The following is a 17,706-nucleotide window of genomic DNA, read 5'->3' as shown; positions in this document are numbered from 1 at the left end:
TAGATAAAATTTATTCTCTATTTTTTATTTAATAAATAATTTTATTCAATTTTAAATTTATCATGTAATTTAAAATATTTTGTTATTTAAAAAATAAATTTTAATAAATTTAAAATTTTTCAATAATATATATTCAAATTTTTAAAAAAATTATAGCAGGGCAGTTAAGGAATAGATATACATTTAATTATAAATTTATGCTTTTTTTATTCAAAAAGTATAATTATTTATCTTATTAAATAAAATAAAATCAAAAATAATATCAATTCTAAGTTCTTTATTTTCAAATAGATGAAATCAAATATTCTATTTATGTAAGAATTTTAATTACATTTAATTTTTATTAGATTTAGTTTTGAATTATAAGTTAGTTATTTTAATAACATTCAAAATTATAAAAATGTCTTAAAATTGTTTAAATTATTTTTTGTCAATAACAAGATATTTATTAATTTTTTAATTAACAAATGTTATTTTTATATACATTTTATTAATTTTTATTAGTTCAATTTACAAAGATATTCATGCTATTTATTCGATTACTCCTAATTTTTTTTTAGTATTTAAAAAGTTAATTCTGAATTTACTTATTTACTTTTTTGAAAAAAGAATATTTTAGATTAATTTATTGTAAACAAATCAAAATACCTAATAGATTATACATTCTTGATCAATCATCATTCTTGATAATGTTCAGAAAAGGATTTCAATTAATTAATATTTGGTAAAAGTTAAAGCAGTATAAAAGTTTTTACATATTATTAATTGTTTAAACAACAAAAGTAGTTAATTTTATATCATATATTTTTTCATAAAATGAGTATTAATTAAGATAGAGAAAAGTATGTGCAACAGCATATTTTACTGCAGGAAGACCAAGAATCGGATACAACTAATAATGCCTAAGAACAGTAAAAAATTAAAAAAGCCTCATTTGACATTTTATTAACTGGAAGTTAAGTTAAATATAATAATGATTATGATGATGATAAAATAAAAAGAGATTCCAATAAAAATGATGATGATTAAGTTACATTTGATGATATTCTTTCAAAGATAGGATTCGGTAGATATTAAATAGCTATATTTGTTATGATGGGTTTTGTAGGAATAGCTGACGCAGTAAATTATTTGATTATTATCATTAATCTTTAGTTTCCATAATTTCAATTACTAAGTCTCCTAATAAGCTAGCATTTTTCAACTTCTTTTAAGGAATATATTAAGTTTGTTCATTTTAAAGATAATTTTATTTAAAAGTATTCATGAAAATATTTTATATTTATCAGATTTATTTAATTCAAAAAGGCAGAAGCTTAAGTATTATCTATTTTACAGCCTATGATCAATGATCACTGGGATTTAAAAACTTACCAAAATAGCATTATGGTTAGTTTAGTATTTACTGGTTATATGATTGGATCATTTACTTCAGGTAAGATTTCTGATAAGTATGGAAGAAAAAAACCACTGGTTTATGCTTCTGTAGGATTATTTTTGAGTGCAATATTGAGTGCCTTTGCATTTGAGTTTATTTCATTCACAATTTTAAGGTAAGTTAAAATACTTATTATTAATATCTATGCAAACGAATGATAGATTATATGTTAATTTTATATCAAAAATTATATTTTTAAATATTTAGAACCATTTTTGGCGGATTTGTGGGTTTTATAGTGCCTATTTCATTTTCAGTTTTGGCTGAAACGACTCCAGTTAAACAAAGAGGTGTCATTTTAGCACTAGTAGGAATATTTTACACTTTTGGTGAGCTATTTGTATGCTTATTAGCTTTTCTGACTCTTGATAATTTAAAAACGGGTAATTGGAGATTGTTACTTGCTCTTAGTACAATTCCTAGCTTTTTAATTATGGTTCTTTCATATTTTTTCTTAAACGAGAGTCCTAGATTTTGTCTTTTTGATGACAAAGAAGAATAAGCTTTCTAATTAATAGAATAAATATGCTAAATTAATAGAACTTAATCACCCATAGATCATTCTAACAAATAAAAACTAATTTTATGGGCAGATAAAATGAAAAAGTAATCATAGCAATTTGAAAAAGGATCAATAAAATCACTTTTTGAGAAATCTTTCAAAAAAGTTACTCCTATAATTTGGTATAACTGGTTTGTTTCTAGCTTTGTCTTCTTTGGGATAACTTTTATACTACCAATAACACTCACTAAATTAAAGTATTTCCTTTTAAATAATTTTTTAATGACTTAAATGTTTATTTTTAATATATTTTTTTTTAATAAAGCAAAAATGATGATAATGGTGATGATGATTTGCTGTCTATTTTCTTTAGTTCTCTTGGTGAACTACCTACTATTTTTGTGTGTGCTATTATAGTTAATGTGCCTTTCTTAGGTAGAAAAAATTCTTGGGCAATTGCTTTTGCTGGAGGATTTATTGGCTGTCTTTTAATATACTTAGAATTGGGATCATTTACTTTTTGGGTTTCGTTTTCAAAACTTGCTCTTGATCTGGCTTTTACTCTAAGTTATGAATATACAGGTGAAATTTATCCTACAAAAATTAGGGCTGAGGGTATGGGAATGGCTGGTTCTTTTAGTAGAATTGGGAGTATAATTATGCCATGGATCGGTAATTATATTGGCGATATTGGAGTATTTCTTCCATATTTCATATTCAGTATTTGCTGTGCACTAGCTTCTTTATTAACATTCTTGTTACCGTTTGAAACAAGAGGATAATCTCTAGATACTTTTAGTTGAACCAACTTTTAATATCTATTTGATATAATTAAACAAAAAACTCCAAAAATAATTAAATAATTAAATTATCAACTTTATTAATATTTATTTCATAGATACCTATTTCTTAGATTATTAACACCCAAAATTTAAAAAATTTACAATGTATCATAGAATTTAGCTATTTATTATTTATTAGTTGATTAATAAAATGAACATCTGTGCAAATTTAATGTGTTAACAAGTAATTTACTTAGTTAAAATATATTTTATTTTATTTTTTCATTTTAAAGCATCAGAATTTATAAGTGATACTGTGATTTATATATATGTTACTGCCAAAATATAAATTTTAAATATGGTTTTTTGTCATTAAATCCCATAAATCAGGTTTTTTATATAAAGATTTTGGATTCCACCCCCTCAAAAAATATTTTTAAGTTAAGATTAAAAAATATCTATTTTATTTATATTTATAATCTAAAGCAACTTTAAATGATAAATTCTGATATCAAAATACTAAAAACAATGATGATAACCAAAAATTAATTTTAAGTTAAATACTAAAATAAATATCACAAACAGCTATAAATTTACTTAATTTACATACTCATGAAATGTGCATAAATTTCATAATAAAAAAAGTATCAAGATTTTTTAAAATGTTCACTCAAACATTAATTAAAAATATTAAACTAGAATAAATTTTTTCTTTAAAAATTAAATATAGTTTTATTAAAATAACATTTTTCAATAATTAATTCAAAACTTAGCTATATCAATTGAGCTCTAATTAAAAAACTACTCGTATATCTGCTTTTAAAATATAATATCTACTTATGTAGACCTATGAATATTTTTAAAAAAGAAAAGTAATCAATTCTGAGAAAAAATACAATCCAAAATTATTTAAAATATTTACAAAGCTTTAAACAAATTTTAGAGCCTTCTTTTAATTAAAATTTTTGTAAATATTATAAATTCTTAATTGAATTTTAAACTAAAAAAAAATTGAGGTTTAATCTCGCACACACAGCCTTTTTCAAATACCCATTAATAATCTATGCGAAAGTTAAATCTACATTTTTTTAATAAATTTATTATTGTTAATTAAAAAGTATATCTGTGTAGCATTTTGATTAGTATGACAAAAGAATTTCGCAATACAAATTCTTATTAAAAAGGAGGTAGAAAAAAAATTTAATTAACAAAAGAATACCAAAAATACTATTTCAATTTTTCTAAAAATAATAAGGCAAATAAGAAAATGAGATCGAATTAAATATTAATTTGGTTACTTAGTTTTGTAGTTCAAGCTTATTGCCAATCACCAAAATGTTAAAATAAATAATGTACTCCTATTGGATCTACTGATTGCAAAGACCCATCCTATAATTAATGCATAAATGATAGTCTTGATTGCAAAGATTATGATATAAATGATTCTGTTGGAAGGAGTTTAAATAACTACAAATGCGTATAAAATAATGTAACAGTTTCTGACAATGTATAGTGTTGGAATTCTACATCTTATTAGATTTGCATATCCAAAAATTAGAATGAATGCGTTAATTATCAGATAGAAACAGATCCCTCGAGTCCATATGTAGGTTTACTAAATAACACAAACAGAGATTAAAGTCTGTACAAGTGCTTATACTCTGTTGATACAGTAGATATAGGTAATATATGTGTTAAACTATATTTAATTAGCTCTTAAACAAAATTTAAAAAGAAAATAATTTTTAATTTTTATATCTTTTTTAAAAATAAAATATTTATTTTTCCAGTTTTTGTTCAAATTGTATTACTTTTCTTAAGATAAAATAAAATCGGGAACATTTTTATTAATTGTTTCATGCAGATATAAATATTTTGGGTAATTTGAAATAAATAGGGTTTACAGAAATTAATAAGTATTTGTTTCATATTCCTTTTTTATACAAATGAATTAATCAACCAATTAATTAGATTGGATTATAAAACCTTAGGCTAATTTAATTTGAGGAAAAAAGGAAAAATTTACAAACAACAGTAAACTTACAGTTTACTATTTATTATTAAATTAATTGGATTTTGTATATTGATTGTAAGTTAAAAATTCGAATTAATTATTTGATAAATTGCATGGACAATCAAATAATGATATCATTTATAAAAAGACCAAGTCATCTCTGTGAAAATTCCATTTTGTGTTGAAAATAGTACAAGCACTATTAAGAATTTGGCATTAGATTCAACAAAGTATGTTGGAATCGAAAAAACAAAATATAATTGCTTAATAATGAACTAAACAACTATTAATGGTATATCATATTGTGCACAGGGGTAAAATTATATAAAAAAATTTAAATTAATTTATTTAAATAAAAACATCTAGGTTTTGTAGCTTTAATAATACATGTACACAACTATCAATTAATTTACCAGCCAAATTAGTCGATTATTAATGTGCATAAATAAATACTTATTAGTCTATAGAATGTTATAAAGATAATCCTTTTACAATTTAATCAATTTGTTTTGATCCAGTACATAATATTTGTACTTAAATTGTAGATTTTTCTTATTATAACCTAGTAAGATTTTTCTATTTCTGAAATGTTAAATTATTTATTTTTTTTCAATTTTATAGGGAATTCTACCGAATGGTTTTTGTGTCTAATAAAATAAAGTGTATGATCGTAATTTATATTTTTAACTTATATAAGGTTTGATAGCAAAATGTATATTTATTAAAAAGAAATTACTTTATGCTCAGATTAAAGTTGCCTTCTCAAGGTTGGAACAGGTTTTTCTTGCATCCCATTTGATAATGTATATGTTGGTGTCGATGATAAAGGATTTTGTTTAAAAAGAGGTGAAAAAACAGCAGTGAGGTATTTATTTATTTACTTACTCAAATTTCTTATTATTTTTATTTTTTATAAATTTGAAGGATGCTAATATTTAAGATTTATAAATTTCATATAATGAAAAATAAATTGTTTGAGATTTAATTGTAATAATATTAAATTTTTTTAATAGATGTAGGAAAATAAAGTTTTGTATCGAATAGATTAATCTTACTTGCGTTGATTTATCTAATGATTTATTAGATAGAGTAGGAAGAGAAATAAAAACTACTAATTGTTTATCACAGAGTGATTATATTGGACAAAATATAGAGATGTGCGCAGATGGATATTGTTTATATTCATATTCTTAAACTTAAAACTCAGATTATTGTATACTTTATGGAGGTAGTTTTTAATCATCAACTTCACAAATAGGTCCTTTTATAGGTGTAGAGTCTACTACAGAGAGATGCTTAGTTGAAAGCCAATAAGTTGATAGTAAAAGAAATTAAAAACAAAGCGATTTTAAAAAAATTTTTAATTAAAGGTGTGATGTTGTGCTATAGCTTATAATATTGTATACTACCTATAAAGTAATTAATTGATTAATTTTGATATCAATAAAAAAATTTTTTAACTTAGTGGTAAATAAGCTTGCTACAAGTTGTTTTATCCGTTTTCATATGATTATGTGAGTCCAATACTATATAATTATGCTGCTAAAAACTCTAATGGATATTGCCAATCTATTAATTAAGGTTATTTTTAAAATAAATTATTGAAATATAACAATATATAAATTATATAGCTAATTCATTAAGTTGTGCTGGTCCTTAACTCTGTCTTTAGGGAGATCAATGTGTATCATTAAATGATAGTAGCTATTAAAGTAGCTCATACGTAGGAAGAGATGCAAACAGCTAGATTTGTATAGGTAGCAAAAGTTACTTTGCTTCTTACTGCAAATTAAATTATTGTTTGATTCAGAATTAGTGTGTTGAGCTAGATTCTTTTTATGTTGGCAGAGAATATTTTTCTTCAAATTGCTTATTGAGTGGCTAAGTAGCTACATAATAAATTAAATAATGTTTAGATGGGTATTTTTTAATTTTCCTCATTCTCTAAATTTACAAACTATTTTAATTTTAAAGATATTGCATTAAATAAGTCAAACCATAACAATATTCTTGTATACTACTTGATTATGATTAGTCCAAAAATGCGTTAGGTAATTTTTATTTTTAAATAAAACTTAACAAATAGGAATTTTATTTTTTTTAATACTATTTTATAAATATAATAAGGTTACAATAGTAATATGGAATGTTTGGGAGCTAATCAGCCTGTTGCTGTAATCAAATTATTAATATATTGTCTTAAATTAAGCATCACTAATTTTAAAATAAAAAATTTCAATTTGGTCTCATCTTAAATTTTATTACTTTGTAAATATAATTAAATAAATAATTTTATTTCTCTCTTTTTAAAAGGTTAAATGCTATTAAGGTATGTCATGTTTATTAGGAGATACTTGTTAATATGTGGATCCTAACGTTAATACTAAATGCTCAATTAATAGTAATTAATGCTCTTCATCAATAGATAACTGTGATTTGTGTAATTATTACTACTGCCTCAAACCTGTAAACTTTAAAACATGTATGCCTATGGGAACAAATTGTTAAGATACTTAAGGTATTTAAATAATTTTTGAAAATTATAATCAAATTTATTAATGTTCTTATTTATTAGGTAGATGTGCTGATCCATTATCTGGATAATGCAAAATTTGTCCTTTAAATTCATGCTTGAATCCTAATACTGGATAATGTGTTTAGTTTAAAGACATGCCCGTTAAACAAAATGAGTGCATAAAATAAGTAAGACCTGATAAACCATGCATTTTTGTGGATATGAATGTTTATAAAGATGACACTGATTTATATTGTGCAGATGAATAAAATTTATGCATATTGCAAAGTTTTGGGAACCTTTCTTCTAAATGCTTAAGGTGTCCAAACAATTTTATTAATCTTGGTGATAAATTATGTTTGACCATGTAGCAAAGAGATAACAGCTAAAAATAAAGCATTGAAACAACTTTCTCTTTAAATATAATATATGTTTAATAGGACATGTGTTAGGGATTTATTTGTAATTAATAGCAAATAACTAAATGCCCTCTTGGGTAAAATATATGAATGAATACTGAATAAAATTTTATTTTTAAATTTTTATTTAATAAAAAGATGTTACACCTGCAAAGACCTGAATTATTGTACCTAGTGTGCAGAAGGATATTTTTTATATAAAAACTAATAAGATTAAAGTGTTTAATGTGTTTAGTGTGATTATCTCTATAATACTATAAATTAATATCCTGAAACTTATAGAATACCTTAAGGGACTACATAAATCAGCCAAAAATGTCTTGATTGCAGTCTTGAGACTGGGGCTTGGTATTAATTTTCATTTTAAATTTTTTGAAATTATTTTATTTAATAATTTATTTTAGGAGTGACTACTAAATATCTTCCAAGGTTTGCTAGTTAACTATCTTAAAGTTTACAACAGATTAATAAAAAAATGTAGTTATGATAGAAAATAAACCTCCATTTGCTTTGAGCTATACAATCAATTTAAGCAGCTCTTAAAATAGTTTTTAGTATCCAAAATATTAATTAGTTAGCTCAAATTTATGTAAAATTTTAATTTCAAAATCTATTTAATTGAACTTTTTAATAAAATGGTTAAATAATCATATTTATTATTCATTATAATTATTAAAAACTCTGATTTTTCAAAGTATAGCATTTTTTTTTAATTAAAACCAAAATAAAAAACTAATTAAAAATCTATCAAATTTTTATAATCCATTGCAATTTTTCCACTAAAAATAATAATTATTCCAGTTTATATATGGGGAATTTGAATTCTTAAAATATTTGTGCTGTTCACAGCATTCCAGAATTAATAGTAATATTTTTAGCTATTTTTTGGTAAATTTTAAGTTCTACAACTTCTTTTAAAATTTTCATTTTGAAGAATTTATACTGTAACTTTCTGATACAATTTACTTTTTTTAAAATTAAATTTATTTTAAAATCTTCATTTAGGTACACTAGATAAATGTACATTTTGTCAGTTCTATATGCAAAATGGCTAATAGCAATAGGTATGTTTAAAATGCTAGCTAGGTTATTACTTAAATTAATAAGGTTAATGCGAGGCTTGTGAAAATGGATGCTTATAGTGTGAATTAGGTTTTTTAAATAGTTAAGGAGTCAAATTTTATTACTATGAAATAAATAAAGAGCAAAGATAGAGTCTGAACTCAATGCATTTAATACCTATGTGCTAGACTTGTAAATCTGCTTATATCGTATCTTATAATTTGACTACATGTGATAATTGTGGAAAAAATTGCACTTCTTGTTCATATGGTAATTTACTTGGTAATCTTTTTGATTTTTTTAAAATGTTTTTATAGCTAATCAAAATAGTTACTTTAATATTGGTGAAATCAATAATGTTTAGTTAACCTAAAATGACTACACAAATTTAAAAATTTTTAAGTAATGCAACAGCTGTTAACTAAGCTCACAAACTTAACAACCTAATGGTAAATAATTTGTTAGCTAATTTCAATTTTAATTTATTTAATATTAATTTAGGAAGTGATTGTGGTGTAGCAATATAATTTTGTGCTCTCCATTCTCTTATGAATAAATCCACAGGCTAAGTTAACTTAATATATGATTTATCATATTACAGTTAAACCGGTTCAACTACTGATTCAACAATAATATGCCTTGCTTGCTCATACCAATATATTTTATCATCTGATAAAAATTATTGTAGGTAAAATTTTGATGTTACGGATATCAACTGCTTATAATTCTAAAACGATAAATTTTCTTGCAAGTTGTGCAAGGAATTTGCACTTGATTATACTAAAAAAAAATGTGACGTCAATTACAAATGCATTTAATAAGTAACGATATTTATTTTAACTTTTTAAATTAGTTTTAAAAATAATGGAAATAATTCCATTTTTTGTAAATACAAATTTATGTAATTATTTGTAAAATATGCGCTGGGGCTTAAACTAGGAAGTTGCGTAAGACTAAAATGTTCAAAGAGTACGAGTTTTTTCACACATATATTGCTAAACCATTGCTTTTTGAATATTTTAATATTTTTAATAAGTTTTTTTAAAAATATATTTTACACACTAATATATTAAATAAAAGAAATATAATATAAATATCTATTTGATTGCTAATTGCGGATTTTTTTTTTGTACAAAAAAATAAAATGCGCAAATTAAAATTAAAGAATTTTGAAGTTAACTAAAAAGATAAAATTATATAATAAAATGCTAAAATAAATATTTAAATATAAATTTATTTTTATAAATTTTTTTATTAATTATAATTTTTAAAATAGATAAGTGGATGTGATAAGTGCTATTATTAATATTATTTAGATTAAAATTCAGTATAAATATAGTATTTTACTTGTCTTTAATGTTCTTAAGATAATTATATGGTAACATTACTTGGATGTGTACAGTGCTTGTAAGGATGCTCAAGATGTTATGAAATAGGATATGACACTTAAAAACTAAAATTTAATCTAACTGCCCATATTATGTATGAAGATATTTCGTTTGATATCGACTCAAGATTAAACTATAAAAAATTATTAAATGTATAGACATTTTGTAGCGCATGCCTTGATGGCTATTATTTTGATCCAATTTAAAAAATTTGCATTTAATATCCTTGTGGCTAGCTATGCAACAACTGTATTTTTAAACTAAATAATTTTTTTTGCATCGATTGTAATTAAACGGCTGTGTTATAATACATTTAATCAATATAGCTCTTTATGGGTAACTTCTTTTTTGGAAAAAATTTTATTAGCTAGGAAATTAAATTAAGTACTTTTACAGGAGACTAAAAATCTTGTTAGGCATGCCCTTTCTTGTAAAATTATTTAATTATTTAATTTTTAAGTAAAATAATTTTAAAATAGATGCGAAACTTGTGATTAAACAGGCAATTTATTCAAAAATGATTATTCAATTTATTAAACAAAATGTTTTTCCTGCAAAACAATTCAAGAACTATAAGTAGGTAGCTAAGCCTTTTAGAGTTATTTTCAAGGATATGAAATAAGATTTGATAAGAAAAGATTTTCATGTACTTTATGCAAGATAGGAGATCAATCTTGCTATTTCAAAAAAATCACTAAATTGTATATTAATTGTGCAAAAATATCAAACAACATTGGCGATGGAACTAGATATAATCCTTTTAATATCAATATGATTTCAGATGTAGCTAATTTTGATAATTTAATTTTAGGAGAAAATAACCCAAATTTAGCCTTAGTTGCTTTAAATGAAATATCTTTAAAACAACTTGACTTATAGCTAATATTTTCTTCAGATCAATCTTAATGCTAACTCCTTAAGCCTTTGTAAATAAAATCAAATTTATTGTAAAAAATGTAATCATTAGATGTATTACATTTAAATATTACTTACGAATAAGTAAATAACAAATAATTTTAATTCCTTTAAATTTATCCTTCAGTATTTTAAGGTTTTACAAATGTGTCTGTCTCTAATATAAACGTAGACTCTTATTCTCCTTACTTTGATTAATTTAAAATTGGGTTTTAGATATATTCAACAAAATTAAAATAGGTTTATTTAAGTAACTTAAAATTCTAAAGATCTTTAAATGGCCCATCAAATGTTCTTACTATAAATATTAATAATTTGATAAATAATTTAATTTTAGAAAAAGTAACATTTGATAATTTGCAATATAATTACTCTTCAGTTATTTAGCTTTATTATTCTTAAGACAATATAAGTCCCGACTTTTAAATAACATTAGATTCTATCAACATTTCTAAAGTAAATATATTTTAATCTTATTGACTGTATAATTAACTAACACAATTTCTCAATCTCCTTTTTGAAAATATAAAAGTCGAAATACCCTATTCTTTCTAATCAAAACATAAATCATTTAAAAAAGAATAAAATTTTTCAAAAATTATTAAATTATTTATTTTTTCAAAAATTTTTTAATAAAAACAATTCAGAATTTTCCTTTTTTTACCCTGATTATATTAAAATGAAATAAAAAACTAATATAATATTTTATACCAAAAGGTGACATTTAATTCCTCAAGTTTCATTTAGATCAATCAAAATAATACATAATTAATAGTTAAAAATACCTAAATTTAATATTGTTAATGGGATAATTCTAGTACCTTATTTAACTATTTAATATTTAATTAATAAAACATTTATTGGGTTAGTATTAGTAACTTAACTATTATAAATAACCTCATAACAAATTATTCAAAAATGTTTTCTAATAATCAATTTGCAAGTACTATACTATCAGATATTTTAATTGCAAATAATACTTTATTTATGAAATCAGAAAATTTAGGTTAGAATCCTTCATTATTCGAATTTAACAGTCTTCAAGCTAGATCTATAATTATTTGTTATAATACAATTAAAGGATATATATTTTTAAGTGCACTCAGATAGCCAATAAATTTTTCTAATTCATTATTTCTCACAGATATATAATTTTATTAGAACATAATTACTAGCAGCTAATAAATATTTTTAAATGACAAAAATTAGTTAATTAAGTAATTTATTATTTAAGAAGTTAATATTTATAATAATCAAATTATTACTGATACTTCTCTTGGTCTTTAGTTAAGTTCATTTATTAGTTTATCAAACGTTAACATTTTAGTAGTTCAAGATATCAATTTAATGAATTATGGTGAAATATAATTTTTAAAAGTTTAAAAAGCAAACTATTTCAAATTAAATAATTTAAAAGGTATTTAAACAAAAGATAATATCAATAATTACTCTATTATAGAAATAATAGGATTATTTTAGTAAATGGCTATTAAAAATATTGTCATTTAAAATATAGTTTATTAAAAATCGTTAGTTGAGATCACAATTTAGTAATAAATAAAATCTTAATTAACCAATAAAATATTTATTATGAAAGATGTTTAAATAACAAATTGTACTACAAATATCACTCAATAATAATTTAGCACCACTCCAATCCATATAAATTCATAGATTCAAGAAACAGTTACTATTAGTAATTTAGTAGTCTAAAATTCGTTACTAATTCAAACTGTAAAAGCAAATGTAATTTTTTATAAGCATTTAATTAAAAAAATTATTTTTTATCTTTTTATTTTAATATTATAATTAACTATCAATTTTAATCATAAAAAATTTATTTTTAAATATGAAATTTTTAATTAAAAGGAAGTTCCAACTAAAACATCTTCATGTGCCTATTTTGAAGCTTTATTAGGAAATATAGAGTTAACTAACTCAAAGTTTATTAATAATTTTTCTGTATAGAAAAGTAATTGCTTGATCATAAATACAAAATAATTCACAGTTAATAACTCATTCTTTAAAAATGACTACTCAAATATAGATTTCTCAAATACTACAGTTCTAGGAGGATTTATATAATCTTATACTTAGAAAGCATATATAATAAATACTCATTTTGAAGGAGGTAGAGCCTTGAAAGGAGGAGCTACTTATTTTATTTTTGACATAATTGGTTATTTAAAAATTTAAGATTGCTCTTTTGTTAACAATTTAAGTTTTAATTAGTTTAATAAAGAAAATTAAGGGGGAGCTATTTTTATTGATTCTTAACTTTGCGGATTGTAAACAGAGATAGTATCAACTCGTTTCATATCTAACATAGCATTTAATGAAGGTGGAGTCTTATTTGTTTAAAATTCTTAATTTAAGAAATTTATAAGCTTGGCTTAATGTGAATTTATTGACAATATTAGTTAAGCAGGTTCATTAATATATTTTGATTTCTAATTAAAACACAAAAATGTTTTTTTAATGACAGATTCTTAATTTAGCTTCAATCCCATAAATGTTTCACAAAACATCTTAAAAAAACATATGAAGAATTACTTTGAAACTGATTAATTTAACATATAATAACTTTTATTAAATGGATTTATTGAAATTAATCTTTTTAATAACTAGTTTATAATGGAAGAACTGAAATATGATTCTGCTATCTAAAATAATTACGGTTTAAAAACACTATTTTAGGTATAAAGTACTCAATACTTTAAGGATTAGAATAATTTATATTAAAACATTAATTATTTAGTTTCTCTGATTTAATTATTGGATATGTAGTAAATTTACATTTTTAATACTTAATTTGATAGCATATTTAGCTAAATAGCTAACACCTTTATAGTTATAAGCTCTAATTTCACTTAGATTTAAGAATCTAAATTCAATAATAATATATGCTTGGCTTGTAATAAAGGCTTAGTTTAGTTGAACAGCTATTACTTGAATGTACTAAATAGTGATTTTGGATTAAATCAAGTGCAAGATAAAGGAATATTATTTATTAGTTAAATTAAAAATATTATTTCTAATTTGAATACAAGACTTTTGTAAGAAATATCTGATTTATAATATCCTCTGTTTTTATCTTTTGTTTTGTTTAAAAATAATTTTTCCTTAAAATCTTCTGGTGCTGTATACATCGATAGCTCAAGTGTTTCATTTTTTAATTGCTCATTTATTTACAATCAGGCTAGCTAAGGTAATGGAGGTGCTATTTACTATAAAGGCGTAGAATAAATAACTAAAATAAAGATTAGAAATAGCTTATTTTTTTATAATTAAGCTTAGATTGGTGGTGCTATATTCTCTGAAAGTGGCTAAGCAGTATAAAATCTTTATACTAAAAATTTATTTCAAAGTAATGTGGCTAAGCAATTTTCTTCTAATGTTTTTTAATATCCTCATCATATGATTGCAATCTTAAATGGGACTTAACCAAAAGATAATAAGGTCATACACTCAAGTGGAAAATTCAGTGTAATTAATCAATTAAATATTACAATTTAAATTTAATAATTTTTATTAAAAAAAGGATGACCTTGCTATTTAGTTTATGACATAATAAAATGAATTTTATATTTAAAATCAAGAAAATATTACTCTTAATATTTTATTGAATGATACTTCTAATGCTTATCTAAGTAGCTAGCAAATTATATAAAAAAGTGGGAGTTTTAAGCTAAGTTAATTAAATTTGAATGGAGTCTTTGGATTAACTGTGAAGCTGACTTTTTCATCAGATTTAATTAAAAACCCTATTTATGATTAAATAACAGGTGAAATAACTTCATATAGTTTAGAATAAAACAGTTTTTATTTAATAGTATAATTTGTTGAAGGATGCGAATTAGGATATTAGCATTTAAAGGTATAAAAATTTGATTTTTGTTAAAGATGCTCTAACCCATTTTACAATACCTAACCTGGCTAAAAATGTATTAAATGTCCTAATTACGGAATATGTGATGGATATATGGTTTATCTTAGAGAGGGTTACTGGAGATTAAACTTAAATTCTTCAGATTTTTATTAATGTAAATCTTAATCAAATACTTGTATAGGTGATATAGATATCTATGAAAAGAAAGGTAAAATAATAAGAAATTCAGATATTCGATATTGTAAAAAAGGTAAAAATTAAAAAATTTATTCAGAACATTTAAAAAGATTATTTTGAATTAAAAAAAGGATTAGTTGGGCCTTTGTGCACCGACTGTGATATATATGGTAAATATTGGAATGAATCATATGTTTAAGATGGAAACTTAGGCTGCATAAAGTAAAATTCTTATTATACTAAACATAAAATGATATTTATATTTAATTTAAAGCTGCTCTTAAACTGCTAGCCAAACATGGTTATTTGTTTTGATTGTTCTTGCAAATTCTTTTCTAACTTTATATATGGTTAATAGCTACTTAGGTTAAGTAGCTTAAAATATTTAAGCAAAAATTCTTTACTTAATGAAAATATATACTACTAGAAATATATACTAGACCAGTTTTTACATAAAGCTAATAACATCATATTTACAGGTATTTATGATAGTAAGTGATATCATAAAATCTTAGTTATAAAATTATTAATCATTTTTTAATTCTTTATCAGATCCAAACAAAAAAGCCTTGCTTTCTATAGATTGTTCTTTAATAGAGCTTTACAAAAGTTAAAGTCTAAGTTTTATTTTTATTAAAATAATATTAGGATAGATAACAATACTTACTTATGTAATTCTCTTCATATTTCTTTACTTACTTTAGAGGATTATTAGAAAATAAAAAATTAATCTTATTGATATTTTTTCAGGAATTAGCTTTATCTATATTGCCAATTAACCGTCTGTTGTCTAACAATTAATAGGAAGTGTAAAATAATTTCTTTTTTTTAATTTTATTTCCTTAGTTTCTATAAAATATATTCATTAAAATTAACTCATCAAAATAAAATAAAGTATTTTAATAAATGAACAAAATTTAATAATATTTTTGAATAAAAATAATAGGGTATTTGTGTAGATTAATATGGATAAAGTTTTGTAAAAAACTTTTCTTCTGTTTCTTGTAATAAATAGTTTCAATTACAAAGAATTGCTTGCATCTTTCCATTGCTGTTTATATGGACCATTTTAATTCCTTTATACTTGCTATATAATTTGAGATAAATAAAATATCGTTTAAACTAACTGGATAATTTAAAACTTTTTGGAATATTTTATTTTGATTTTAAAGAGCAGTTTTACTTTTGGGAATTGATAAAAATTTCTTTAAAATCAGTAATTGTATTCATAAATAACATATTTTTTGATGACTAAAATTCTTTAAAGGCTTCTTTACTATGTTTTATATTGTTGGTGTACTCTTTATCAATAAAATAATGTAAGCAGATAATTTATTTTACTAATTTAATATATTAATTCTTTTTTAGATTAACCTAACAGCAATCAAACTTTAAATTACATGGAAGAATTAATTTATATTTTATGTTCTATAAGCATAGGCTTGTGTGCTTATTTGTCTCAGAGCTAAATTGTTTAAGATTAAGAAAGCTAAAGTGTTGCATTTTCTTTTCTTATTATTATTAATATTATATCAATAGGCCTTTTAATCAAAAATATAGTTGCTATTGTTCTTTAATAATAACTAATAAACTTAAGTAAAATAATTGAAAAAAGACTTTTAAATTAGCCTAAACTAAAACAATTTTTGAAAAAAATTGGTTATATTGATAAGAATAGAATTTTAAATCTATGGAAGATCTTAAGAAAATCAGTTTAATCTGTAAGATTTAAACAAAATTTTATTTATTATAATAATATTGAAAATCAAAAGATTAATATGTATTATTAAAAAAGCAAATACGCATTTTCAGTTGATATTTATGCAAAAACTTAAAGCAAGTGATTAATTAATTGTTTTTATATGTGCTGTTTATAAAATATTCATACAAAACATTAATTTATTAAATGATCTAAAATGAAATTTCTGAATTATAAGAGTAATTAATAATTATATTATAAATATATTCTAATAGTATATTTAATTTATAAAATGATAAGCCATAAATTCTATTCTATACATTAAAATATTATGTAAATTTATGAAATATTTTACTTCTATAAAATATCTGAAAACAAGTAAAATGTTATAAAATAGTTATTTAGTTTTTAGATATAAAAGTACTACAATTTTATTAACTAATTAAAAGTATCTATATTGCTTTAGCCAAATTAATATTCACTTTTTATGTTCATGCTTAAATATAATTTATGTTATTCATATATTATAACAATTTAAATGTTTTTTAATTTAATAACTAATAGATCTCATAATTTATAAATGTTATATCTTTTAAGTTATATTTTTTCAAATTAAATTAGAAGTAATTAAAAGCCTAAATTTAAGAGCCATTTTTTTTATTCATTTAATATGTTTTATTTTATTTTTTTTCACCAATTAAGAAAATATTTTTCATTGATGAAATAAGACTTTCACTTACAACAAAAAAAATAAAAATCTTTCACTAAATTTAATATTTCGTTATTAATTTAATATTTTTAATTTTTTAGTTTAAAAAATATTTTATTCATAAATTAATTTAAATTTTTTTTCAAAATATTTTTCTAAAAAATTAGTAGCCTTTTATCATTTCATATTTATAATAG

At 21.9% G+C, this 17,706-nt stretch overlaps 3 protein-coding genes across 3 annotated transcripts; all 3 read left to right on the top strand. All coding sequences in view use genetic code 6, as the record gives it.

The window, feature by feature from the left end:
* Window positions 1-844: 844 nt before the first annotated feature.
* Window positions 845-2,743, top strand: TTHERM_00491030 (MFS transporter; the record flags this gene model as incomplete). Its single annotated transcript, XM_001016880.2, has 5 exons — window positions 845-911; window positions 1,004-1,122; window positions 1,309-1,553; window positions 1,646-2,197; window positions 2,266-2,743. The coding sequence occupies 5 exons, from the start codon at window positions 845-847 to the stop codon at window positions 2,741-2,743; spliced, it is 1,461 nt and encodes a 486-aa protein (XP_001016880.2).
* Window positions 2,744-3,989: 1,246 nt separating this feature from the next.
* TTHERM_00491020 (hypothetical protein) lies at window positions 3,990-11,515 on the top strand (the record flags this gene model as incomplete). Its single annotated transcript, XM_001016879.2, has 20 exons — window positions 3,990-4,404; window positions 4,885-5,050; window positions 5,103-5,301; window positions 5,358-5,406; window positions 5,466-5,601; window positions 5,750-6,057; window positions 6,107-6,152; window positions 6,202-6,317; window positions 6,368-6,656; window positions 6,711-6,787; window positions 6,864-6,910; window positions 7,050-7,254; window positions 7,312-7,747; window positions 7,809-8,018; window positions 8,075-8,259; window positions 8,676-9,002; window positions 9,050-9,181; window positions 9,234-9,553; window positions 10,009-10,550; window positions 10,600-11,515. The coding sequence occupies 20 exons, from the start codon at window positions 3,990-3,992 to the stop codon at window positions 11,513-11,515; spliced, it is 5,121 nt and encodes a 1,706-aa protein (XP_001016879.2).
* Window positions 11,516-12,483: 968 nt separating this feature from the next.
* On the top strand, window positions 12,484-16,945 carry TTHERM_00491010 (transmembrane protein, putative; the record flags this gene model as incomplete). Its single annotated transcript, XM_001016878.2, has 7 exons — window positions 12,484-12,781; window positions 12,905-14,521; window positions 14,577-15,174; window positions 15,233-15,323; window positions 15,376-15,910; window positions 16,048-16,420; window positions 16,470-16,945. The coding sequence occupies exons 1-7, from the start codon at window positions 12,518-12,520 to the stop codon at window positions 16,943-16,945; spliced, it is 3,954 nt and encodes a 1,317-aa protein (XP_001016878.2). The 5' UTR covers window positions 12,484-12,517.
* Window positions 16,946-17,706: the final 761 nt, after the last annotated feature.

Source organism: Tetrahymena thermophila, assembly GCF_000189635.1.
Source record: "Tetrahymena thermophila SB210 genomic scaffold scf_8254636, whole genome shotgun sequence".
NCBI classification, from domain to species: domain Eukaryota; phylum Ciliophora; class Oligohymenophorea; order Hymenostomatida; family Tetrahymenidae; genus Tetrahymena; species Tetrahymena thermophila.
Note: the sequence above shows the minus strand (reverse complement) of the source record. Positions and strands in the feature narration are given on the sequence as shown.